Source organism: Trematomus bernacchii, unplaced genomic scaffold (assembly GCF_902827165.1).
Source record: "Trematomus bernacchii unplaced genomic scaffold, fTreBer1.1, whole genome shotgun sequence".
In the NCBI taxonomy this organism is placed as follows: Eukaryota; Metazoa; Chordata; class Actinopteri; order Perciformes; family Nototheniidae; genus Trematomus; species Trematomus bernacchii.
In genome coordinates this window covers 3,388,489-3,413,313 of record NW_022987720.1, presented here as the reverse complement: position 1 = coordinate 3,413,313, position 24,825 = coordinate 3,388,489, and the positions used below count along the sequence as shown (strand labels likewise).

The 24,825-nt window shown below is 41.5% G+C and overlaps 2 protein-coding genes across 3 annotated transcripts in view; one reads left to right on the top strand and one right to left on the bottom strand.

Moving 5' to 3' along the window:
- Window positions 1-15,816, top strand: part of LOC117492545 (tyrosine-protein phosphatase non-receptor type 14-like) — a 38,529-nt gene extending 22,713 nt beyond the window's left edge. Inside the window, exons 4-20 of the mRNA XM_034142845.1 lie at window positions 1,047-1,144; window positions 1,945-2,012; window positions 2,439-2,509; window positions 2,606-2,693; window positions 2,817-2,905; window positions 3,070-3,157; window positions 3,429-3,511; window positions 3,720-3,780; window positions 4,368-4,446; window positions 5,459-5,928; window positions 6,018-7,295; window positions 8,702-8,842; window positions 9,977-10,195; window positions 11,968-12,096; window positions 12,297-12,531; window positions 13,255-13,418; window positions 13,866-15,816. Of these exons, the coding sequence (XP_033998736.1) occupies window positions 1,047-1,144; window positions 1,945-2,012; window positions 2,439-2,509; window positions 2,606-2,693; window positions 2,817-2,905; window positions 3,070-3,157; window positions 3,429-3,511; window positions 3,720-3,780; window positions 4,368-4,446; window positions 5,459-5,928; window positions 6,018-7,295; window positions 8,702-8,842; window positions 9,977-10,195; window positions 11,968-12,096; window positions 12,297-12,531; window positions 13,255-13,418; window positions 13,866-13,994 (3,490 nt within the window). The 3' untranslated portion in view covers window positions 13,995-15,816. The remainder of the gene's footprint in view (window positions 1-1,046; window positions 1,145-1,944; window positions 2,013-2,438; window positions 2,510-2,605; window positions 2,694-2,816; window positions 2,906-3,069; window positions 3,158-3,428; window positions 3,512-3,719; window positions 3,781-4,367; window positions 4,447-5,458; window positions 5,929-6,017; window positions 7,296-8,701; window positions 8,843-9,976; window positions 10,196-11,967; window positions 12,097-12,296; window positions 12,532-13,254; window positions 13,419-13,865) is intronic.
- A 42-nt stretch (window positions 15,817-15,858) lies between these two features.
- On the bottom strand, window positions 15,859-24,476 carry smyd2b (SET and MYND domain containing 2b). 2 transcript variants are annotated; one of them, XM_034143494.1, is made up of 12 exons: window positions 24,297-24,476; window positions 22,463-22,526; window positions 21,651-21,761; window positions 21,484-21,544; window positions 19,766-19,890; window positions 19,470-19,537; window positions 18,739-18,841; window positions 17,759-17,869; window positions 17,512-17,632; window positions 16,810-16,984; window positions 16,577-16,685; window positions 15,859-16,263 (listed from the first exon to the last, which is right to left on the bottom strand). In XM_034143494.1, exons 1-12 carry the CDS (start codon window positions 24,464-24,466, stop codon window positions 16,183-16,185), a joined length of 1,299 nt encoding a protein of 432 aa, XP_033999385.1. In that variant the 5' UTR covers window positions 24,467-24,476; the 3' UTR covers window positions 15,859-16,182. The 2 variants fall into 2 exon arrangements, with proteins under 2 accessions (XP_033999385.1, XP_033999386.1); XM_034143495.1 differs by having other exon boundaries at window positions 22,453-22,526; window positions 24,297-24,452.
- Window positions 24,477-24,825: the final 349 nt, after the last annotated feature.

Here is a 24,825-nt window from a genome sequence, read left to right as displayed (position 1 = left end):
CTCACATTCGCACAGCAATAATAATACTCCCACTTTGTCCTGCTTGTTTTGGTCCTACCTAAAATTAAACTCGGGCCCTATTAGTGTCAGCTCCATGTAACACACTCACTGTTAGCTGGAAACTGAAAGACCTATAAAATACGTATTACTTATCCCTTACTAGTATACATTTGGCATTCCTCTTCAGTCAGAAATTAGTCACTGGTATTTCACATGAAGGTGATTCACTCATTCCTCTCTTGGATTCTGCAACAGGCTTCTCTGGCATTGTTTTAAACCGCTAATGCTATTGCCAATACTGACTTGACGCATACTTTCTGTTGCACAGACCAGAAGAAAACGTCTCTCTGTGGTGTCTATTTGCAAACATTCAATTGCTAATGTGCGACGCCTTAAGCACAGCTCTTCTTACTTTCCTTGGATCGATGTGTTGAACTGAAACTCATCATGTTTTCCAGCTTGATTTTATAAAAGTGGTGTTCAGAGACAGTGTGGCTAGTTGGAAAAATAACATTAACCACTAACCAAATTCTCCTGAGTTCCTGAAGGCTTATAACAGTGCTCATTCTACCACCCACTTTGTCAGGGTTAGGGGTTTTTCGTAAATTTGAGCGTGTAGGCTGGGGTATGCCATCTGAGAAAAGACTGAGAAGTATACAGTCATGCCAGCAGCTTTGTGAGGATTTGCTCAGGCACAGCCAAATCTCAGAATGCTAACACGTTCTCTACCGAACAAAATTGTCGACGCCATGGTGCTTTTAAAGAAAAAAACTGGAAATAAAAAGTCCTTAGGATTTATCTACTGGGTACCACGTATGTCTGTGAAACCATTAATTGCAAACCATTCAATAATTGTTTACATTTTAGTCTGGATCTTAGTGACGGACCAACTAACAGACAGATATTATTAGCTGCTAGTGTGGCTAAAAAAATCATTATGATAGATTAATATTTCCACAACAGTGTCAATCTACAGCACCTCATCTGAACACATATTTCTTTCTTTTCTTTTCTTCTGTTCCTTATTCCCTTCTCTCTTTCTCTAGGTATCAGTATTACCTGCAGGTGAAGAAGGCAGTGTTGGACGGACGCCTCCACTGCACAGTAGAGCAGGGGATCAGGCTAGCTGGCCTAGCAGTACAAGGTGAGGAGACACACACACACACACACACACACACACACACACACACACACACACACACACACACACACACACACACACACACACATGCATGAACAAACATCTCATGTGAATAATCTACCAGAGGGAGACAGGCAGCATAAGAGTGAGCACAAACTCACACTTTCTCAGGTCATCTCGACTTCACTACCTAATATGGCCGCATACCACTGGGAGAGCCCAGTCCACTTGAGTTCCTATGGTATCAGTCAACACACACACAAACACACACACACATACACGCACACACTCCATCTCCTCGGTCTTGTTCCTGGGTGCTGTCTATGTCTCAGGGGGAATGTAAACAGACAGTTAGCTTATCGCTAGTTCCAAGGTTAGCCTTCGTAGCATCAGGAAGACACTTATCTGGCGGGAGGTTAGGTTCCTCCGCTACAATTACTTTTATCCGACAGACAGCAGAACACTACTTAGGATGCCCTCACAGGCCCTATCTGGCAATGGAGACGGTGTGCAGGTGGACACATTACTGGTGTGATGTGGAAATTATTCACACTTTTTTTTATAAATTAGGTTTAACCTCATCTTATGAACAATGTAGATACAACTTTTAAAATGAAGAACAACAGAATCATGTACAAATATATTTATAATTGCTAATGCATAGTCTGTTATTACAATCTGTTGTCCCTCCTGTTTTCAGTTTGTAAAGTCTTAAGAAATCCATGAACACAACAAAAGGCAATACATTCTATGTACAGTTATGTGATTTTTGTAAATTGTACACATGTGTTTGTATTTTCTAGCGGACTTTGGAGACTTCACTCAGTTCATGTCCCAGGACTTCCTCAGGGAGTACGTGCTCTTCCCTGTGGTGAGTTCTCAAACCTTCACTGTTAAAATACATGTGTGTTTCTTTGTGAGTCTCTGTGTGTTGCCTAAAGGCACACATTCTTGTGTCACCTCTGTACCTCCTCCCTCTGCATACCTGATTGACAGTCAGAACACTGGCAACAAGAATCTGAGTGAGATAAAGATCTAGTGGATACAAACTGAATCAATGGAACACTATGTTACATCGCACAGCTACCGATGTTCATATCTAAACTGAACACAGGACAACTGCACTAACTGACTACAGTTTAGGTGGAGAAAGTGACAATGCTTTAGTAAATGCTTGAACTCTTTCTTAACCTTCCCATCTTTATGTAAATAATTATTCATCAACCGTTACTTTTCTTATGCTCCTCTTTTTCTCCTATTTATTTTTTGATGACTGATGTGATCCCTTTTCTCTCAGAACTGGCCTAATGGAGATGAGGTGCTTGAGGAGTGGACCCAAAAAGTTGCTAACGAGCACAAGAGTCGCTGGTAAAGCTTCATTTTATGTTTTTTGTACATTTGTGAAAAAAAGAGAGGAAAAGGATTGTCTAAGTACCAGATGTTTAATCTGTTTGTACTTTCCAGTCGAATGCAGACTGCTGAAGCAGAGCTTCTGTACATCAAAGAGGTGGAGAAACTGGACGGCTTTGGGCAGGAGAGCTTTCCGGCTAAGGTAGATAAAAACACAACACCCCCATCCTCCCACACAGACACACACACCTCTACAGAGGAGCCTGTTTCTCTGATCTTGAGAAGAGTTTTCTTTGTCCTTATTATTTTCACTCTTCTTTCACAGGACAACTACACCAACGATATTTTCATCGGTGTGTCTTTCATTGGGGTGTTTGTCAAACACAGAAATGGCCGATCCATCATGCTCCACAAGTAAGCCCCCCACTCTCCATCATATTTATCTATTTTTGACCCTATCCTTGATCATGAGGTAGTTGGGCTAATAACAATAAAGAAATAAATAAGAACATTTTTGAAGTTTGTGTGGGAAAATTCATCCTTGTGTGCATTTGTTTGTGTTTCCTTGTGTATGACAGGTGGAAGGACATTGGTACCATAGCGCACAACAAGTCAGCCATCACAGTGGAGATAACAAGCAAAGACGACACCATCATTTTTCACATGGTGAGTGTTTAGTCTGTAGGTGCTCTCGGTACACACGCACGCACGCACGCACGCACACACACACACACACACACACACACACACACACACACACACACACACACAGGCTTTATACAAGGTTTTCTAGTGGGAAGTTAAACAAAGAAAACGCACATCACATTCCCAGATATCCTTGTACACTGACAAATTCCGGCTCTTTATTTTCTATAAATACAACCGCTGTGTTAATTTAAAAATATTAATGTTTTTGTCTCTGTGTTTGTATCTGCAGGAGGATATGGAAATGGCCAAGTACATCGCTCGTCTTTTTACGGCCAGACACAAATTCTATAAACAGAACAAGATCTGTGCAGAGTGAGTCCCGAGGCCAGCTGAAGGCCGTTACAACACTTATAAATCCAGTTACATCTGTCGTTTAATATCTAAAATAGAGTTTATTAACCTTTTGAAGGCTATGTAAAAGAATGAAATACCAAAACAAATTGTATTATCTTGAACTGGTGATACAGAGTTAATGGTTCTTTCAGTTAGTAAATAATCTTCAACGTTTGTGTCTCTTAAGGCCGACTCACTCACCTGCGCAAATCAGGAGGAGAACCACCTGGACCCACCGCCTCTCTCTGGTACTGTTTGCAGCACTTGCATGCTTTGTTGTGGTTAATTTTCATTGGTTATTGCTCAGTGGTTTGACACAGTGTATAAATGAGACCAAAAGTCGGGGGACAGAGGGCCAATTTAAGAGGGAAGACAGAAACGGCTGTGGTTTGAGATTTGACTGCTCTCCCACTCAGGGCGGCACTTAATTGTGCCATGGAGCCTCAGTTTGAACGTGCGTTGGTGGTGTGGTGGGTGTTGTTGGAAAGTTTGCAAGGGTGTTACTTGGTGTGATTTCCGGTGCGACAATGAATGCAGTGATTTGTGCGACTCCCTCCCTGCTGGCCAGACAATGGCTTGGCTAAATGTGGCACAATAGCTGTGCATTCAATCCTCTCCAGCACTCTGTTGTCAGTCTCGAGAACCACAGGCATCGCTGAATGACAACTCCACGGCCATAGAGTTGATCTTTCACCTGTTGAGTTAGGATATATTGCAGTGTGACTCATTTAATGGCTGCTCCAATATTTGTAGATAATGATAATGTCCATTGCTTAATGGAGCATTATAAATAATTGCTTCTCCTTAATTGCATTTAATGTCTTTTTTTATTCAGCCGCGGCCCCAGTCCTGCAACTTCCAGTCAATGCATTCCCAGTATGGAGAGCATTATCAGGACACACAGAGCTCTCAAGGTAAGTGTAAAACACACACACACACACACACACACACACACACACACACACACACACACACACACACACACACACACACACACACACACACACACAAACACACACAGAAACAGCTTCTGTAGAGTAAGTTTCAAACCCTCCGGCTCCCTGCTTTGACCACAATGTGAGTTAAGATTGGATCCTTCCTGGTGATTGAAGCAGTTGAATGGAGCTAATTGTGTCTTTCCCATCAGGCTCTGTGTGACTCACAGCACATTTATATTTGAACAATCTCCCAGCCAATTAGAGCCCAACGTTTGGGGTGCAGAGCAATGACCTCATTTTGTGCTTCACTCTTTCATTGACTTGTTCACACACTCGGTCGGTCTTTTAATCCGAAGAGCTTCCCTCTTGTCGGCTTGTCAGTAAAACAGAGCGAGTGGAAAAACATCCAGGGTGTGCTACTATGTGTGGGTGTGAGATCATTCTGTAGTGTGACCTCAGGCTTGAGATTATGTATGTCTGCCTGCTTGTGGGCTTCAGATAGTTTCACATGAGAGAATGCTCTATTTGTTGAGTAAAGAGGAATGACATGCATACCACTGTCTCCTTCATAATGGTGGGAAGAAAATATTTCTAAGCTTTCCCACTCAAGTTGGTCAACTGGATCAAATGTTCAGATTTCTTACAAAGGTTGTTGCAGTGCAACCAAACCCAAACAATACCCAATTTGATACATCAAACCCAATTTAAACACGCTCAACTTTGAAATAATCGGGTTTTCAGAACTTCAGAAATGTAGTCCATATCATTTCATTTAATCCCGGTTTAATTCCTTATATGTAATTTCGTCAGATTTAATGAATTTCATTAATTTATCTATGATTTTTTGTCGGTCCCCCATGATCTTTAATTTGTTGTATTTTTTATGTACTGAAGCTAACAACTCCACTAACAGTTTGGACCCTTGGTTTGAGATGTATAAAAAAGATATATAACAAATTATAAAATGTCTTTCTCTTTTGATCTTTAGACAGCATCTTCCATGACGAAGCCTACTACAAGTCAGAGACTAGTCTGGATCGCTGCCCGGCGGAATTTCCTTTCCGAAATGGTACCGTGCCCAATGGGAGCATGTACAGCAGCCCCAGCCTGAGCTCCCTCAATCACTCCCAGACTTTTGTCCCCCCCTCGCCCATGTCCTCCAACCTCAGCATCCCCGGCAGCGAGCTCATGCGCCCTGACTACATCCCCAGTCACCGCCACAGCGCCATCATCGCTCCGTCCTACCGGCCCACGCCCGAGTACGATGCTGTCATGCGGCAGAAGCGACGCATGCTCCCCGCTCACCATGACCTCCACAGCCAATCGCTCCGAAGCCTGAACATCAGCAATGCGTGTGCTTACCGCCAGCCTGAGGCTCTGGTGTATAGTCAGCCAGAGATGAGGGAGAGGAGCCCTTATCATGGCCTGGGGCCCAGCCCGGGACCTTACGCACCACAGGTACAGTTCATGTGGATGCTCTGTGTTTGTTACATTTGGTGTTCATATCTACATCTCACACAGTTTCTCTATGAATGTTCACCTTGCAGATCAGCTACAGTAAGCCAGTGTCCCATGGCCCTCATCAGGGAGGACCAGCCACCAGTCAGGGCCCCTGTCATTCTCCCTGCGTTAATGGAGGGGGAGGCGGTGGTGTGGGTGGAGGTGTAGGAAACTCCATCTCTCACACTGTCAGCACACCTGAGCTGGCAAATACCAAACAACAGGGGAACGTGGGAAGCTATGCAGTTACAGCGAACGTGCTGAGAAACCACATGACGCGCCCTCCTCCACCCTACCCTTCCAGCTCCTTCCGCCCGGCCACCAGCACCCCGGACCTGGCCAGCCACCGTCACCGCTGCATCGGGGGCAGCAGTCCAGAGCTGGTGACCCGCATGGTGCAGCTGTCGGTCAAGACCTTCCAACCGGACAGCTCGGCCGTGGTGCACCAGTCCCTGCAGGAGGTAAGTGAACCGTTAACGGCAGCTGCTAAGCACCGCTCCACCCTGGGCAAGAGACACAGCATGGAGGTGATCAGCAGCATGAGAGGAGGTGGAGGGATGGATGGCCTGGTGATGAAGGGTATGAATGCTCCCCTTCATCGGAGGAACACTCTCAGAGAACATGTGATGCCACCTCAGCCTCAGACCCAAACTCCTCAGCAACAACCCCAGACTCATCCTCAGCAGCCACAGGAGTTGCCCATGCAGATGCCTGTCCAGAAAGCCTCTGAGGTTTCTGTCGCGCCACCTGAGTCTGTGGCCTACCAGCATCAAAAGACTCTCTCCAATGCTACCATGCTCATACACAGTAGTGAGAGTGAAGAAGAGGAGGAGGAGGAAGAGGAGAGGCCTGAGTTGGACGTTCAAATTCCTGGTATCAACGAGGGCATCAGCGCTCAGCTCCAGGCTGCTCTGGCCAAGCTGCCAAACAAACCCCCTCCGGAGTACCCTGGTCCTCCTAGACCTGCGAGCAATGTTCAAATCCGCAACCACAATCACACTCACCACCACAACCACAATCCAGGCCCGCATAGCAACCAGGGACACATGGACCCAAACCAAGCCCAGGGTCGGGCACTCAAAGCCGGGCAGAGCCCAGGGGGTGGGGGGCCTGGAGGTGGTGGTGGAGGTGGTCCATCTGCTGGTGGGACACTAACCCGAGGGGACCAAGGTGGGGTGAATGGGGCAGTTTTAGGTCCCTCCATTTCAGAACCGGACCTAACTAGTGTGAAAGAGAGAGTGAGGAAGGAGCCGGTCAAAGAGAGGCCGGTGTCGGAGATGTTCTCTCTGGAAGACAGCATTGTGGAGAGGGAAATCGCTCAGAGGGTAAGACACTCTTTACACTGTTTATCTTCTACAACTGTGCCAACATATTTTTAGAATCACGTGCTATTTTTCAGTGCTGAAATTATGAGTTGATAAACAGCTTTCACATCAATGTTGACAATCATTTATAATGCAAAACCAGCACTTATTGAGGCTTTCAACTTTTCAGATGTGAAGATTTGCTGCTTTTCCCTGTATTACATCATTTTAAATTGTATACTTTAGCAATCTACAGAAAATATTTCAGGTTTATTGCCAAAAGTATTACAGTATTTAAGCATTAAATAGATTCCAGCATATACAAAGCAGCAAAAACAGGGTTTATATTGTTGTATATTAGTGATGTAGAAAGGAATGACATGTACCCAAACAAGATGTTGAATACAAGTGAATCAACCCAAACTTCAATGCAACACATTATCCTGTACTAGGCAAAATAAAAACACCACCATATTGCCACAGTCTTTCAGTCTGTTGTTTTGCTAGCTAGTTCCATAGCTCCTGATTAGCAGTAATCCGGGGTTCAGCACCTGAGAGAGTAGCACTAGGCTCTGAGTCCCCCCAGGCAGCTAAAACCCTATAAATCCCTCAGATTACTCTTTGTGTTGGGTGTTCTTGTGCATGCCGGCTCTCTTTTACGGCACAAACATTTGACACAGCAGCGAGTCCAGGTATAAGTTAAAAAATATAATCGCCATAAACCTGTCTTGTTCAAAAGTTACTTGTTGTGGCCGCTGTTTATGGTGTAAATCAATCAAATGTTCCCTCAATCCTGAAGTCCAAAGCTTTTATCCCTCAACGGTTTTATCTCATACCTAGAGGACACCCCCAGTGACCCCCAAGCTGTTGTTTTGACTGTCCCACAGGGAATGAAAGAGGTGGAGCTGTCCTGGAGGTTTAATAGCATCAGAGATTAGGAGAGGTAATCCTCGGAGGAAGGAGGGACTGCTCAATGTGGGTCAGAGTTTGGCTAGCGTGGTAGAGAGGAAAAAAGACAGGGTGACAGAGGAAGCGTGTGTTCTGTAAAGAAAAGGAAGCTGAAGAGGTAGGTGGGAAAAAACGAAGAACTGAAAGAATGACAAATATTTTCGAAGAAGGACAAAACAAGGATAGGAGTTGAGGTCGAAGTAAAATGGATAAGAAGTTGCAAGTCTGCTCTTAATGGGCTTTACATTTCTGTTTACACCTTTGGTCAGAATATCAGGGGATTGGTACGGCCAGGTTTGCCCTACAAACAGGACACACACACACACACACACACACTCGTCAGCACGTCAAATTCTCCCCACCTACTTTACGCACTCACATGTGCACGCTCACTAATTTGAAGCCAGCGCAGGTCAGTCAGTCTTGCAATGCTGCCGATGCCTGTAACCATGACACCGGGATTTTCCTCTCTCCTGAAGACGCTGGAAAGACAGAAGATGTCCGTGGACTCCATGAAGAGGCCGCTGATGATGGCCGCCCTCAACGGCCTCTACGTGGCCCGAATGCCTGTCCCCGAGAGTCCTGCAGAAGAAGGGGCCAAAGCTGCTACAGACGAGCGGGTAAGATGTTTGCTCTTACTTTACTAAATATATGTGAAGCCCTTTTGAGTTTTTAATATTCCAATGGTTTCATCTGTGTTAGAGGAAGTCTTTTTAAAGGTCTAGCGAATGGCTCTTTTTGGTTTGTTTTTCAGTTATACAGTATGTGCCGACTTCAAAAGATGATGTTGTTATGGTCGCATTTTCTTCTTGCTACTTAATGACAGTAAATGTTACTCTTGCTAAACCTTCTGGGATGTATTGTAATGAGAACATTGTAGGTTTATTATTATCCTTTTATGGTACAATAGTTAGAAAACAAGCTCTTTGGAGCTCTTTTTTACTCCCAGTTGCTCAGAGACTTAATAAACGTATATAATCACACCACAATTATACAACTGTTGCTTTTCTGGATTACGACTCTTTTTATTCAGATAATAATTCAATAAACTTCAATGCCCAAAAAGCTGTCTTAAAAAAATGTAAATGTTCTGATTAGAGGATTCATGTTGAACCTTTTGTCGAACTTACAGGCTCCCCAACTGTTGCAATGATAAACTAAGATGAATATTGTTGCTGTGAAACTCAAAAAGAGCCTCTGATGATCACACTGTTTAATGCATTTTGTTTTCCAATTACTGTCTGTTGCCTCTCTTTGGAGTCTGGAGGTGTGAAACGCAGCCTTTGTCCCGACCGTTGCTAAGCTAACCGGGGCAAGCCCTAAGTGGGCTGTGGAACGCGTGGCATGGTGGTGCTTATCGCCTCTAGGCCGGTGGTATGTTAAGAATGTGACCCGAGAGAGAGCGAGCCACACAGAAAGAGTGATAGAAAAAGAGTGAGAGACTGAGATGCTGCCCTCTCAAACATGACTGGACTAATAAACATGTCCCTATCAGGATGAATACCAACGCTGCACAATTCTGCTCTTTTACAGCTGCGTTGATGCATTATACATGCTTTGAGTTCTTTGATATTATAGCCAGTGATCGTGACGAACGTTTATAAATGCAGACGTGTATTATAATGAGATTTCTGGATTCTTCTGGTCTGAATAGTCTTTGGTATGGTGGAATGTAAACGGATAAAAGCCCCTCTGGGACTGAAAGAGAAACCTCTGAATGACTAACACCCTCTCCTTTCTCCCTTTCTCTCCAGTGTAAGACCTTGGAGTTGAAGCTGGAAGAGGAGCGGGTCTTCACTGAGTATGAGCAGGTGCCCAAGAAGAGGACAGACTGTGTGCTCACCACGGCAACTCTGCCCGAAAACACGGAGCGCAACCGTTTCCGTGACGTCGTCCCCTACGAGGAGAATCGAGTCGAGCTTGTGCCAAACAAGGAGAACAACACGGGCTACATCAACGCCTCGCATATCAAGGTGCGCTCGAGAAGTCACGGGCTAATGAAAAAGGGAATTTGAAAGAATTATTATAGATCAGACTTGTAGTTTTATTATTCATAGACCTATGAAACCCAAAATGTAAGCTTTCTCATGAGCCAAGAAAAACAAGCCTTTGTGGCAATACATTTTTCAGGAACATTGTTTATTTAGCTTAAGTAGCTAAATCTGTAAAGCAAACATTTGATCATTAGTTAGTTCATAGATAAACCATCGCCAGTCAGACCTCAAAATAGTTCAATGAGAAAGTTACAGTTCTTTCTTTGTCACATCCTTCACTTGTGTCTTGATTATTTCCCCCAGTTGCTTTAATCGATAAACGTTTTCTCGTTAGCCAAGAGTAATATTTGTTTTGTTAATTTGTGAACATTTTTATGAACGAATATAACAACTGTAAAAAAATGCCTCTTTAGAAAGATAACATCATACTCCATTGAATGCTAACTGCTTCAAAAGGACAGCCTTGATTTTACATTAGACTTTATCATCTGTCAGGTTTCTGTGTGAGCTAGTATAGAGGACAATAATAATATTGACTTTTAAAATAGCCATATTTCACCAAGTGTTTTATAAGATCCAAGTTCATGTGTTTGGCTGAACAATGACAGTCTCAAAGTGCTTAGCAACACCCACATCATACACCACGAATTGAAACGCAGAGCATAAACTCTTTGTTGTGGTCATTCCTAAGCGGCGAAGGGTTTGGAGGAAAGGATGAAAGGCATCTGTCGAAGGCTGTTTGGGCCTTTTTAAGCTCTCAGAGCTCGTGGAATTCCCAAAGAATGTGGTCCAAACTCCAAACCCTCTTAAGTCAACCTGAGCTGCTCTCACTAGCCCTCTATTCATGCTTAGTTGCAAACAGTGTGTGCCACAAGCTCGTGTGTCTGCATGACTTTGCATTTCACCAGAGCAGCACTGAGTCGCTGCCTATCACCGTGTAACCCTCTTACTTTCTCCCGTCATTTAAGGTAACTGCCACAGAACAAAGGGCCTTGTTTATTCCCCATCCATCTCCTAATACAGTGTTTACAGTCACAAGGTGGCCTGAGGAATTAGCCGGGACATGCTCATTATGTAATGGCCCTCTGTGGTCGGGCTGTATTGAAGATGCTGTGTGTTGCCTTGTGATTATTAATGAAGGAGACCCGAGGAAAGCTAAAGAAGAGGGTTTTAGAAATGAGAGAAAAGACTCAGTCTGTGGTGGGACATGATGTTTATACTGCCCTCCAGTGGTGGTACTGTCAAGCCCTGTAAATACGCTTTTAACATCTATTTTTGAACGTTTGAATTGACTAATTTCTGGCTTAAATGTGAGTTTTTATTCAATTAAAATGTGTTTTTTTTTAATAAGCATGTTAGCTTGTTTACCCATATGTAGGCTGATTGTTGTTCACATTGCAGTAAAGAGATGCAACAAATAGCTGATTAATTGATTAGTTGTTTGACGGAAAAATAAACGCCAACTACTTTGTTATACATTTTTTATGTAATTTTTTATTTAAACACATTTCGAGGAAGGGATTTCACATTTAACTGAGTATTTTTGGCTTTAGGATGGACAAAACCAGATATATTCAGGGCCACCATTACAGATTTTGAGAAACTGGAATCATTATTAATGAATGAATCAAGAAACCATCAGTAGATTAGTCGATAATACAAATAATCACCTTGCTACTGTCGCTGTGTTCTCCATGCGCAACAGAACACTAATTGATTCTTTATGTGTGTGTGTGTGTGTGTTTTCCCAGGTGATGATCAGAGGGGAGGAGTGGCACTACATCGCCACCCAGGGCCCGTTAGCCAACACCTGTGCCGATTTCTGGCAGATGGTGTGGGAGCAGGGGGTCAACGTCATCGCCATGGTTACTGCCGAGGAGGTACATGCACACATATGCCCACACATGGCACACGCAGATGTGGATATTTTTCACCCGCCAACAGCTGGTGTCTGTCTGTGTGAGAAATAGGATAACAGTGAGAGTGTGTAACTGTGTTTCTATTTTAATGTTTAAGTGTCATGAGAATCATCATCCCCTTCTTCTCTTTTTCCCCAATCTTCACCCATTGTTCCGTCCAGGAGGGTGGCAGGCCCAAGAGTCACCGCTACTGGCCAAAACTGGGCTCCAAACACAACTCGGCCACTCATGGTAAATTCAAGGTGACCACAAAATTCCGCACGGACTCGGGCTGCTACGCCACCACGGGGTTAAAGGTCAAACACCTGCTCTCCGGCCAGGAGAGGACGGTCTGGCACCTGCAGTACACTGACTGGCCTGAGCAGGGCTGTCCCGAATATGTCCAGGGATTCCTCTGTGAGTGTCTTCATTATCATCATCCTCAGTCTGTGTGAACGTACCTTTATTAAGATTTAACAATAAGTGAAAAACAATCTAAATGCCTTTATTGCTCTAGGACATTTTGTGAAATATACTTTCTTGAAAAGAGATATTACAGTCATTAATGTTGTGAAAAGGTAGCCAGAGCCAGCAGGCAGTTAGCAGCCTAGCATGAAGACTGATAGCAGGGGGTAAAACTACCAGAACATCTAATCCATACTAAAACCAAGATGTCAAAAAACTGTAATTCGTGGTTTTACCTTTTAATAGTCACGCTAGCTTCTTCCCTTACTGCAGATTTTAAAACTGAGTTAAGCGTACCCTCTCCAAAAGACAGTGCAGTGTGTAAATGTGTTTCCTTTTAGAAGCAGCATGGGAGCAACAAAGCAACCCATAACCCATACACACATTAATGCACACAATGTTGACAATATTGCTTACTGCACATATTTTATATTCTATAATTTATTGCATTCTATTTCAATGTAAATTACTGCTTTATTTTATTGCTATCTTACTATATTTTTTATTACAGTTTTCTTAATATAGTTCGCTATCTGTGTTAATTTCTTTACATTTTTGATTTTTATTACTTTTATGTATGCACCACGACACCTAGTCAAATTCCTCGTACGTACGTGTGAACCTACCTGGTAATAAACCCGTTTCTGATTCTGATCAAACTAAATCTCTCTACAGCCTACCTAGAGGAGATCCAGTCTGTAAGGAGACACACCAACTCCATGCTGGACACCTCAAAGAGCCTCAACCCCCCTGTGGTGGTCCACTGCAGCGCCGGGGTGGGTCGCACCGGAGTGGTCATCCTCACTGAGCTCATGATCAGCTGCCTGGAGCACAATGAGGTGGGTGCACTTTCTGGGATTCAACATCTTGTGTTGGAAAGGTTTTGTCAATTATTTATTACAAATATCCTAATTAATACACACCTTACTTTTATGTGGGTAAAAATCACACACAGGTCATTTGTTTTGCAAATCAAGATTTTGCAGACCTTGTGACATTAGAAAAACATTGGAAGTATATTTGTTTAAAGGATACACATCATTTGCAAAACTATAAACACTTTCTCATCCAAGTATGCACACTAGGCAAATACAGATATGATGAATATATTTGGCTCGATGTATCCTCTATCAGTGTAACTCTGGGTGTGTGTTTATAGCGAAGATGCATATGGGCTTGTCACTGCTCAGAATATTGTAGCTCAACAGACACACACTTCTTCTTATCTCTATTCATTTCTAATGTTCCAATCACCGTGTTTTGTCTCTCCTCCTCCTTCCCTTCAGCCTGTGGAGGTTCCCACCATGTTGTCGGAGCTGAGGCAGCAGAGGATGCTGATGGTGCAGACCATCTCCCAGTATAAGTTTGTCTATCAGGTGCTCATTCAGTTCCTGAAGAACTCCCGCCTCATCTGAGCCGGGATGCTGACCTTTGACCTTACATGACGTGGCAGAATGGAACTCCAATGGTACTTCGAATTGGCATGAGAACTGTACAACAGATGCAGTGTTACCGGTTACTGGTTGGAAGCAAATACAGAGATTCATGTTCAGTTTTATATGTTGCAGTTTATGGAGGATCTGGTGGATTTTCCAGACAAAATCACCTCAAGGGAGGCAAGGATTTGTGTAGGCTTGTTTAGAAATTGAAGACCATTTCTCCTCATGTGGTTCTTTGCCCCCTGGGTTTTACTCTTGGACCTGCTCATGGAGAATGCATGTGTGTGCGTTCTCCACATGCAGGTGTCTGTTCTGGAGATTTCATACCATCAGATCTCTTGTTTCAGTTTGAAAAGGTGGCCTGCCTGATGCATGTCTCATTCATAATTCAGCCATGATTAGAAATGGCACTATGCTGCATGAACAGTAGGTGGCAGCAGTATTACTTCTATTTTCTACACTCTGAAAGAGTTTGCCAAACAAAAGTATTCCTTAAATCACTCTTCTAAAATGTTCCTTTTATTTCTGACAGAGTATTAATAATACAGCAAATATTTACTTTAACATTGTAACAAATGTTTTTATTTATTTCTATCAAGATTGTTGTCGCCTTCACCCTTAAACGGAGCATTAACAAGCATGTCGATCCTTTCCCTTGTGGATTTACATTTTTCCTCCTTGAACACGTCTTAATTTTTACCGTAGTTCTTTTGGAAAGCCTTCTCCGTCAATTCCAAAAGTGTCACTAACGCTTTCCTTGATACATTTCTACTAAGATCCTGCTCCACATGCAAACAAACAAAGTGCTTTTTAACAGTCACTTGTTTCTTGAATCACAGCTCTTTGTGATCCACTGTGTTTTTATCACATTTCCCACTGAGAAGCATTTCAAAAGTCTAAAAAGTATTTGTCCAAATAAATGGAGAACATTTATAGATATCATTTCACAGTTGGCACTCTCAGTAAATAGAGAATTGTTTCTGATACAGCAAATACTGTATACGCTGTGTTATTGTGCCTTATTGAAACGAGGAGAAGACGTGTCCTTGTTTTAGGGTCCTGGATGTGTTTTTAAAAGTGAAATCCTTACCTCCAAAGATTAAATCTTAAAATTGGTATTTAATAATTGGTGTTTGTTACAACATTTCAAATCGTTTTCCTACCTCTGAGGTAAAGATTTGGCAGTATGAGGTGATTTGGTTTTGAAAGGATGCATGACACAAGTGACTAAAAAAGCAATGGCCTTTAATACAAATCTGATCCAAGCCTATAAGATTACTTTGATGCCATGTTCCTGTTTATAAAACTTCACTCCTTTCACATTCAATCTAATTTTTTATTTTTCTGAATGGTGATGCAAAGCCAGCCATGTCCAGATTAACTCTGTAAATAATGGGCATGTGAGAAAAGATTTCTACAAATGTTTTATATAGTTTCTTCTTTTGACTTGGTACCCTAAAAATACCGCAACATAATAAACTATGCATGCATTTTTATATTTCAATGTATATATTCTCAAATAAGTATAAGCTTTATGCTCTCTTGACATATAAGTGTTTCTTTGCACTTCTGTTCTCTTTGTGACAGTATTTTCTCACACGGCATTCCACTGTTTGTTTATATTTAATTTTTCCCCTTCATTTTCTTTGTGGCAGAACTCCCAAATACGTTTCAAAGTATGTGTACATATGTTTTGTATATGCGTTTTCAGTGCATAAAGTCTTTTGTTTTTCTCTCCCCAGACATGTATGAACCTGTCGTACTTGCTTATTATGCAATAAAGCCTTATTTTCTTTAAGACTTTGGCCACAAATGAATTCATTCTGGAATGCTTCAATAATTTCCTTTATTTAGCTATAATGTACGTGTTGAAGAGGGTCTCTCTCACAGTATTGTAGAAATGTATTGGCTCAGAGCAACATGAGTAAAAAGCAGATTTAGATTTTCACATGTGCTGAAAAAGCAAAATTGATCCTGGATTCAAAAAACATAAAAGTTCTTGCACACATTCTCTGACGGAAAAATTCCAAAAGTCCCAACATATTTTTATTGCTTGAAACTTTGCATAAAAACATGAACGCTATTATCTTTCCTTCAGGTCCAAAGAGATCAGAAAAGGGCCTTCAGTTCTGTAAAGTTCTGTATTGATTCCATTCTTTTTTGGTCATTTTTTGGTAATTTCTTTGCGCAGCTCTGTCAAGTAAGAGTGATTCTTCCCATGAGCCACCTCCATTATGGCCATTGCCTGTGAAGAAGACATATATAAATGTACAAACATCTTACAGCATGTTAAACCCAGTACAAAATGCTGGCATCTATTGATTGGTAATTATTACCCGTTAGACAGTTTACTTTTATGGCTTCTATTGTTAAATTAAAACATGGGTTTTGGCGAAAAACACATTTAGTTTCCTCTTAAGTTATTGGAAAAAGTTATAGTGTTGTTACCAAAATGTATATTATATATTTATAATGCATTTTAAGTTGTTCACTGTATCCTCTGAAATGCTTTACGTTAATATAAAAGTATGCTGTAAAAGGTCAGCAGGTCATTTTACCTTCTTGAGAGCAGTGACTCCCACTGAGTACCTCTCCATCCCCATGTACAGTCTGCCCAACTTCAGGTACATGGAGGACACATTTAAGGAGTAGGGTGGATACAGCTTGCTGAAATGGAAAGAGAGAAAACGTACCAATTACACTTAGCTGCTTTTTAGACAAGAAAATAAGCAAAATGTATTACAAGGTAAAAAATATTGCCAGACATCAGCCCATCACAGTTTCTCATTACCAGTAGTGTTTGAGGATCTTCTCGCCGTATCTGATGGCCCCCTCGGGATCTTCCATGTAAAGACAGACCCCCATGGCCTGGTACATCATGTGAAGCATGTAAACATTGGCGTCATCAAAGACAGCTCCCATCTCGTCCAGGCTCTGCTCGCACATCTCCAGCAACTCACTAGGGGGTGCCAGAGAGTCAAGGACTACAACAGCTCCATCTGAGGCTTTAGCATAGACGTTTTTAAAGAAGTGGACAATGACGTCTCCCATTAGTTTGTGGACTGCTGTTTTGAAGACTTGAGTTTTACGTGCAAGGTACACTGCGAACTAGATGCTTGATGGTCTATTTTACTCTAAATCGGAACATCGCTTACTAAATGAACACCGTGATATAATGGAGAAGTTACACACTGATTTTAGACAATAAACTCATTAGGAAAATGTTTTTCTGAGGAAGTAAAGTGATAACAAAAAAATAGCATTTTCTCATAGACTTCTATACAATCTTACTTATTTTTGCAAACAGTGGTGACAACCCCTGCTGGCTATCACTGGCACTTCACTTTTTAGAGCTGGAAGTTTCCACTTGAAACATCAAAGTGCCTGAGATGATATAATCAGACTTTGCTGGAGAATATCACTGGATGTACCAGCAGGTTATGCACAATAAATGCAACACAAGAGTTGTTATTAAGTGCCATTAAAAGGATATTCTTTATCTGTTTGAAAGCCCGGAACTCTCTGATGGTTTTCCTGGCGTAGCGCACCATGCTGCTGATGACATCTGGCTCTATGGGGTCACTGCGCTTACGTGCTTTTAACTTTGCCTTGTCCTGCAGGAAAAGACAGGACACCGAGGACATTAGTCAACCAAACTGTAAGGCTTTGTTTCTTATTTTACACATGAATTACAACAGCAACTGATTTTGATTGTATGAGCACTTATTGTGGTGTCTTACCTTGGACTTTGTCTTACATTCCTGGCAGTCACAGGAGAAGTAGTAAGACTCTCTCAGCCTGTTGTTGCGGTCGTCTGTTGGATAGAGCAGGTCGATGTAGCTGATGAGCACCTATAGAGGGAGGAATAACACACAGCATGAAAGAATCCTTAATAATGCAAAATCCCCTTTATTGCAGATTTCCTTTGACTTGAATGTTTCAATTTACTCCCAGATAGACCCTTAACTAGAGGTTCCAGGGTCAGTTTGAGAATAGCCCCACAGTCTCTTCAATCAGCTGCTGAATACCACACAGTACTGTGCAACAGATGTCATGTCATACTGTACACCAGATGTCATGCTGCTAATACCAAAGCCTGTCTTTGACTTTCTCACAAGTTGACGTCTCCTATCCCATGTTTCACTACTTTTACAAACATAATACCCAAACTACCTGTGTTGAAAATATATAGCAGATTCGAAACATTCTAATGTATTTCAACATTTTAGGGAATAATTTGACATTTTGACAAATCTGGTTGGTCGCATTGTTGCAGAGGGTATCGATGAGAAGATTGACACTACTCTCATGTCTTCATGGTAAATACAAAGCTAACAGCAGCAGCCTTTTTGAATAGCTTAGACTGGAACAGGGCAACAGCTAAGGTAACAACCTAATTCCTACACAAAAGTAACCTGTGGCATCTTAAAGACAAGACTCCAGGAAGTTCAAAATGTTGATATCTTGTCAATTCTCAAATATTACTGGAAAATAAAATGAAGTATTTTGTCATTTTAATATAACATTTTTGTTATTTACTACTTCAGAAGTAGTTTAGTAACTCTTTTTTATTTGGATTTGGCTCAGGCTGCAAATTGTGTTGAATGGAGCATCACCGACAGACACGTTTCACACACTCTCGTAATAGACACAGCTCCTTTCTACACACACACACACTTTGCCCCAACCCCCTCTCATGACAGCTGTCCCCTTTCCTCACTTCATCTCCAGGCTGCATGTTCTTCACCGCCCGAATCTCAGCCGACGTCCCGTTGTATGTGACTATGACGCTGGGAAGACAGCTGTGGTTTATCAATGCCACACTGGGGAGAGACAGAAACAAAAAGGAAAGATACAAATTAAAATCCCAGCTCTAATTTCTTGTAATTTAAAGAAGCAATAAGAATTGCCAACTTATTGTTACTATGAATGAAATAGATTGCTAATTTTAAAGTGCTTTAACACTTTGCTACTGCACTGAGAGAGGTCTTGAGTGTTCCTAAAATATGTGACCGTGTATTTAATCTTGGCGGCAGATGGAAATAGCATCAAAAGGAGCTGACAGGGCAAAAATCCCTTTCTCACTGCAAGTTGTAAGACCTCCGGCTTCTTTGGAAGTCTGTTACATGATGCTCTGGATACTGACACTTTAATTGTAGCATTTAGCAATCATAGAGTAATACTGTATATGGCCATTGTTAACCAGTATTTTTTTTTAAATTCAAGATCAAGAGCTGTTGTTCAAATCAGATAACCAAAAATAAAATGAGGCAACTTACAGATCTCCAAAGAAGCAAATAACAGAAAAACACTACTAAGACATTTAGAAATACAAAAGAGACTGTGTTAGGAGGGAAGAAGATACTCTGTAACATTCTGTACCTTTAAAGGTGTTCTTTAAATAGCACAGGATTAAAATCTGCTTTTATGCATGTGAGATTTTCTTCTTACTCTGGGTAGACTGCAGTCCCCATGTGGGACAGTTCATCATCCTCTATGGTGAAACCATTACAGGACACCTGTTGGATAAATGGCATACGGAAGAGGAATAAAACAATGTAAATACGACTAATCTTTTGCCTGTTTTACGTGAAATCATATAACTTCAGATTACTTCATTGTGTGTGTGTGTGTGTGTGTGTGTGTGTGTGTGTGTGTGTGTGTGTGTGTGTGTGTGTGTGTGTGTGTGTGTGTGTGTGTGTGTGTGTGTGTGTGTGTGTGTGTGTGTGTGTGTGAAGTAGTAGTACCTGGGAGAAAAGTGTGACGAGGTCTTTATGGTTGGGCAACTCTAGATGTTTGGTAAAAAATCGATGCAGTCCGGCAATGTCGGACTCGTTCATCTCTCTTTTCTCGTTATCTACGTCCTCCTCATCTGTTAGAGGCAGAGGGACAGACATGTTGATTGATTGAACGATTCATCTCTTGCTAAACAGGGAGGCATGCATTGCAGAAATCATTTTACACTATGATTTACTTTAACTCATGAAAAACTAGTTTGGGTCATTTTTAGGAAATCAAGTTACCATTTTAATGACTTAAAATGTCTTGCATTCAATTCAGTTACCTTTGAGAAAATCTTGCACTTCAGTTTGTCTTTAAATCTATCTATGATTGACCAACCTCATCCTGTTTTAACTGCTAACATTGCTATTGAGCTTACAAGGTGAAATAATATTTGCAAAATGTAATAATATATTTTTTATTCCAGGCTTTTTGTCCTTGGTCAAACCTGCTGCCTACATTACCCAGAATGCAACTTGACCGCAAAAGGTTCAGTATGAGTTTTGGGTGTGTTATGCTAGTAGCAGCTAATGTAGCATCAAGTCGCTATGATAACGCCGAGCTACAGAGGTCTTGTAAGCTAACTTCTCTTTTTGTTTAAACATATAGACATATGAAATATAGACAGTCTATAGTATTTATTTTCAAATTTTGAACTGAACCTTAAAGGTCTCCTATTATACAATTTGTAGGCATATATTATAGGTCTCAGAAAAAAAGAATTGTTTTGCTCAAAATACCAAACAGATCACGTATTCTAGCCATGCCTCATACCCCTCTATTTCCCAGAAGTGCTGATTCTGGGTCTGTAGCTTAAAAAAAGAAAAAGAGAGGAGAGGTCATGTAGGCGAATTCTACCCAGATACTCAGCTAAATGCTGCTGTGATTAAACGCCATATTATGTTCCAAAGCACATCAAGGATTATTTCTGAAACAGTATGGAGCTAAAAAGCTTTTTCTCTCGCGGGTTAACCACAAGGTGAACATATCCTGCTTCTTTACACATACTCTTTCCAGTACAGCGTTAGTTCTGAGTGTTAGCGATGCTTGCTAATGTAAACAACGACCATATTACTTCCAAAACACGTCGCGCATTGTTTCTGATAGCGACGTTTCTGATAGGGCCGTGCAAAAGCCAGCCCACATTTCCGATATTATGTCATGACCGCAGCAAATCTGGATCAGCACCGTTGTACCCCTGTTTTTAGAGATTTGGGTACGGAGGAAAAGAGAGAGGGTTTTATTTTGTGAGTCTCCTGACACACCGGGGACACATATTTATGTATAAAATATATAAAAAAGTGCATTTTGCATAATAGGGGACCTTTAACTATGACTTAGTCATTTAAACACCATTTAACTTACAGACACTTGTGTAGGCAGCCCTGTTTGTGAGTCTGAAGTGCTCCTGTTTCTCATTCAAGTTGTTACACATGTTACATTCTCTAATGGCCATTCCATCCACACCTATAGGATATATATAGATGTGGCTGTTGGTGTTTCCCTCTCTCTAATCTGAATAGGTTGCACTTTTTTAAGAGGGATATCTGTGGACACTTAGGAGTGAAGTAGAATCTATCGGAGTCCCTGAACACCCTATGGGGAAGGGTAAGGGTTGTTCCCAAAAAGAAAAAATGAAATCACAAAAAAGGATTGCATGTGTGTTCAAGACGCAATGTCTTACGTGATTGTATCTCTTCTATGAGCAGCATCTTCTCCGAAGCACATCTTTCTTTCTGTGTTTTCTGTGAGAAAAAAAGCAGTGAAACACAGATATGAGCTCAATGAACCACAGGATGTGCGAGACAAAACATTTCAAAAAGTTGTGCTGCTTTTTATTAACTTTCCTACCTTCTTGGCGAGGATCCGGGCCACGAGGCGGGATATTTCTGACGGGCACCAGTTCTCTCCGAAAGCAGTTAAGGCAGAGCACTCCAGTTTGTGCATTGCCCAGTCCCCTTTCTGCACACAAACACACATACATATTATAACAGCACACAAACGAGCAAACATGTAGTTTGAAGCCGATTAAAAACGTGAACACCTGTGGTAGAGCCAACTATTTACAGTTTAGGTCTCACCACAACAAAAGGCCGAACATGTGGCGTTTACGGCCCCTGGGCCACACTAGCACCAGCTGAAGCATTAAGCCGTCAGTGGGATGTGACTCCTCACTGTGTTGACCTATAGTGTTACCCTCACCCCTTTAACCATCCACATGCAAACAGATCCATCCACCCAGCAGAAAAACAAAATCATAGGATCCCAAATAACATTCAGACATTTCACACACAACATCCTGAACACCTTTATCAGCAGAACATGTCACAGTTTCTTAGCCTGTTGGCTTTTCATGATTCATTTCCAAACCATTATAGCAATCCACAGACAAAAGGGAAATGACAGGGAAGTGAGAGGACAGTCACAAAGAGAGATGAGAGGTTTTTTTATGTTCAGTTTTATCAGTAAAAAAACATTACCCAGTCTAACTCTGGGTAACCCAGTCTATGTTTAGAAATGATCTCCCAACCCCCTTTGGTGTCAGGACCCCCTGGTCGAGTACCACTGACCTACATCACTAGGGTTCATCCCCTTCAGGAATCATTACACTGCAGTCATTCTGCACAGTCTCCAAACCCCCGCCCCCTCTTACATTCTCATACCTGGCATTTGGCATTGCAGTAGAAGGCTTTCTTGCATTTCCCACATCTTGCCAGGCCTTCTTTCCTATTCATGACAAAAAACAGGGTCTATTAGCTTATGGATTGAAAACAGAATACAATTCAAAACGTACAGAAATGTTCTATCATATCCTGGTACGACAAAAAGAAAAGATATGGATATTAACCTGCATACAAAAGACTGATCCGCATATAGCCAACGCTGTGAATGTCTGTATCTGAAAATGTTCTTGAATGTGAGTCTGCAGCTGTAAGTGTGGGTTCGGACATATAAACATCCTCCGTTACTTTGAGACAAGAAGCAGCAGTTGCTGGTGGCCCGTCGTAACTGATAGCAATGAAGGGTTTAAAACATTCTGTGGTATTAATAGAGTTGGCATTGTGTAGGAGCAGCTGTCTCTCTACCTCACTGAAGAGTGAAGCAGTCCAACAGACCACACATTTAATTTTTAAACTCTTGCTATTTAGTAGTCAGGCCTATAGTCAAGCAAACTGTGTTGTGAAACATGACAGGCTAAAGCTGGGAGAACACTTCCTTATGTAGGGCGCAGGTATGATACAGAGGTTCACGCTGATGATTTACTCTCACAGTCATGTATTCTGCAATATGTGCAGAGTATCCAATTAAAGAGAGCTGAAACACACATAGTTAATTCTCTACAAGTGTTGTCTATGTCTGTGTTTTGTAAAATCCTGTGTTTTTAAAAGAAAACGTAATATTCACAATGTTACTACTGATGGACAATCATCCTACACACCAAGTCAAAGCTGTGTCAAGAAATACTGTGATAATTGCGGCGGAAAAACACACAAAATACCAGTTTTAGAGTGTTATTTTTAGTAAAATGTATTTCATTTTGAAAGTGGTAAGTTTCTGAGAAATAGCCTATAGCTAGCCTAAGCTTACCAATTGTATTTATGTAACTGGCAGCATTTTGATTTAGTTGTATAAATTAAACGTGTCATAAAAGTGACTGGAGTTGTCACATTTTAAAATAAACCTTTAAGTAAAAAGTGTTCGCTGTGCAAGTTTTGCATGATGCGATTTTACCTTTTATCTTAGGTTTGCCTTTTGTGAATTTATATTATTGCAATCAGTTTATTTGTATTTAATCATAAGAACTTAGCAATGTGTGCGATGCCAAAGTAAAGATGTGTTTGAGGGTTTGTCTTAAAGTTATAATCTTCTGCATTTCTTTCATGCCATCCACATCACCTTTCTTAACGCACAGCAGACTGGAGGAGATCAAGAAATGTGCACCGTGACTTATGATTAAACAATTGATGATGCTGCGTGTCATTTGAAATGATTTCAAGAGAATAAATATGCACTTGTGTGTATAATTTGTTCAAATGTATAATAACTGATTTGTGTCTGCATTGCAATATACTGTATATATTACCAGAGCTATCCTTGCTATTTGAAACCCATCCATAAATCACAATGCAGCTGCAGATGAAATAAACTATTAATCATGATGCTACTCAGGTAACAGCATCTTAAGCTTATGTTCACTATTCATAAATACTCGTACAGTGGTTCTGAGAGGTTAAACATATAGACACATGATCTACATGAACTAGATAACCAAAATAGATTTATTTGAGTGACGTTTTTACGACAAGACGCCTACATATGGTGCAGTGCTTGGTAGTGAATAGTATAGCTACTATAGAGACTTACTCATTAAGACATTTGGTAAATTGAGATTCTGCATCAGTAATGTATGTAGGCAAATTAAACACTTTTTAAACTATCAAATGACACTCAAATACTTTGTCGTAGCAGGCATGGCTAAAATAACCCTTCACTTACCTGGTGAAGCAGAACTCACAGTAGCAGCCTCTCTCCTTTACTGACAGAACATAAGAGTGCGCAGGAGTGGAAAACAACAGCTCTCCAGTTTTGAAGGGCTTAGTAACGCGGAGACCTCGCCCTTTACCCGGACTGTCAAACCTCTCGATTCCCGCGATGCTGCCCGTCATAGTGCCTGCTTTTGAGCTGTCTTCCTCCAAAGTGACCCGTTACCCAGGAAGACCCGGGAGTGAAGTGGGATGTGGCCCCTCAGCTCCGAGCGTTGGGGCGTCAACCTCCCAGTAATACATCTCGGTAAAGTGAGTTTACTGTGGGGAGTTCGACAGACATTCAGCAGTTTTTGTTTAAAAGTCTAATTTGTTCGAAAACATGTCCATGTCATGTGAACCACTGACTTGAGGGAATGTTCACATACTATAGCCTACAATAGTTTTTAAATATACTTTCTACTTGATTTGACTGACATGACAATTTTTACGTGATATATTTTACTATAATGTACCATATTATACTTGGACATGTTTTCTAC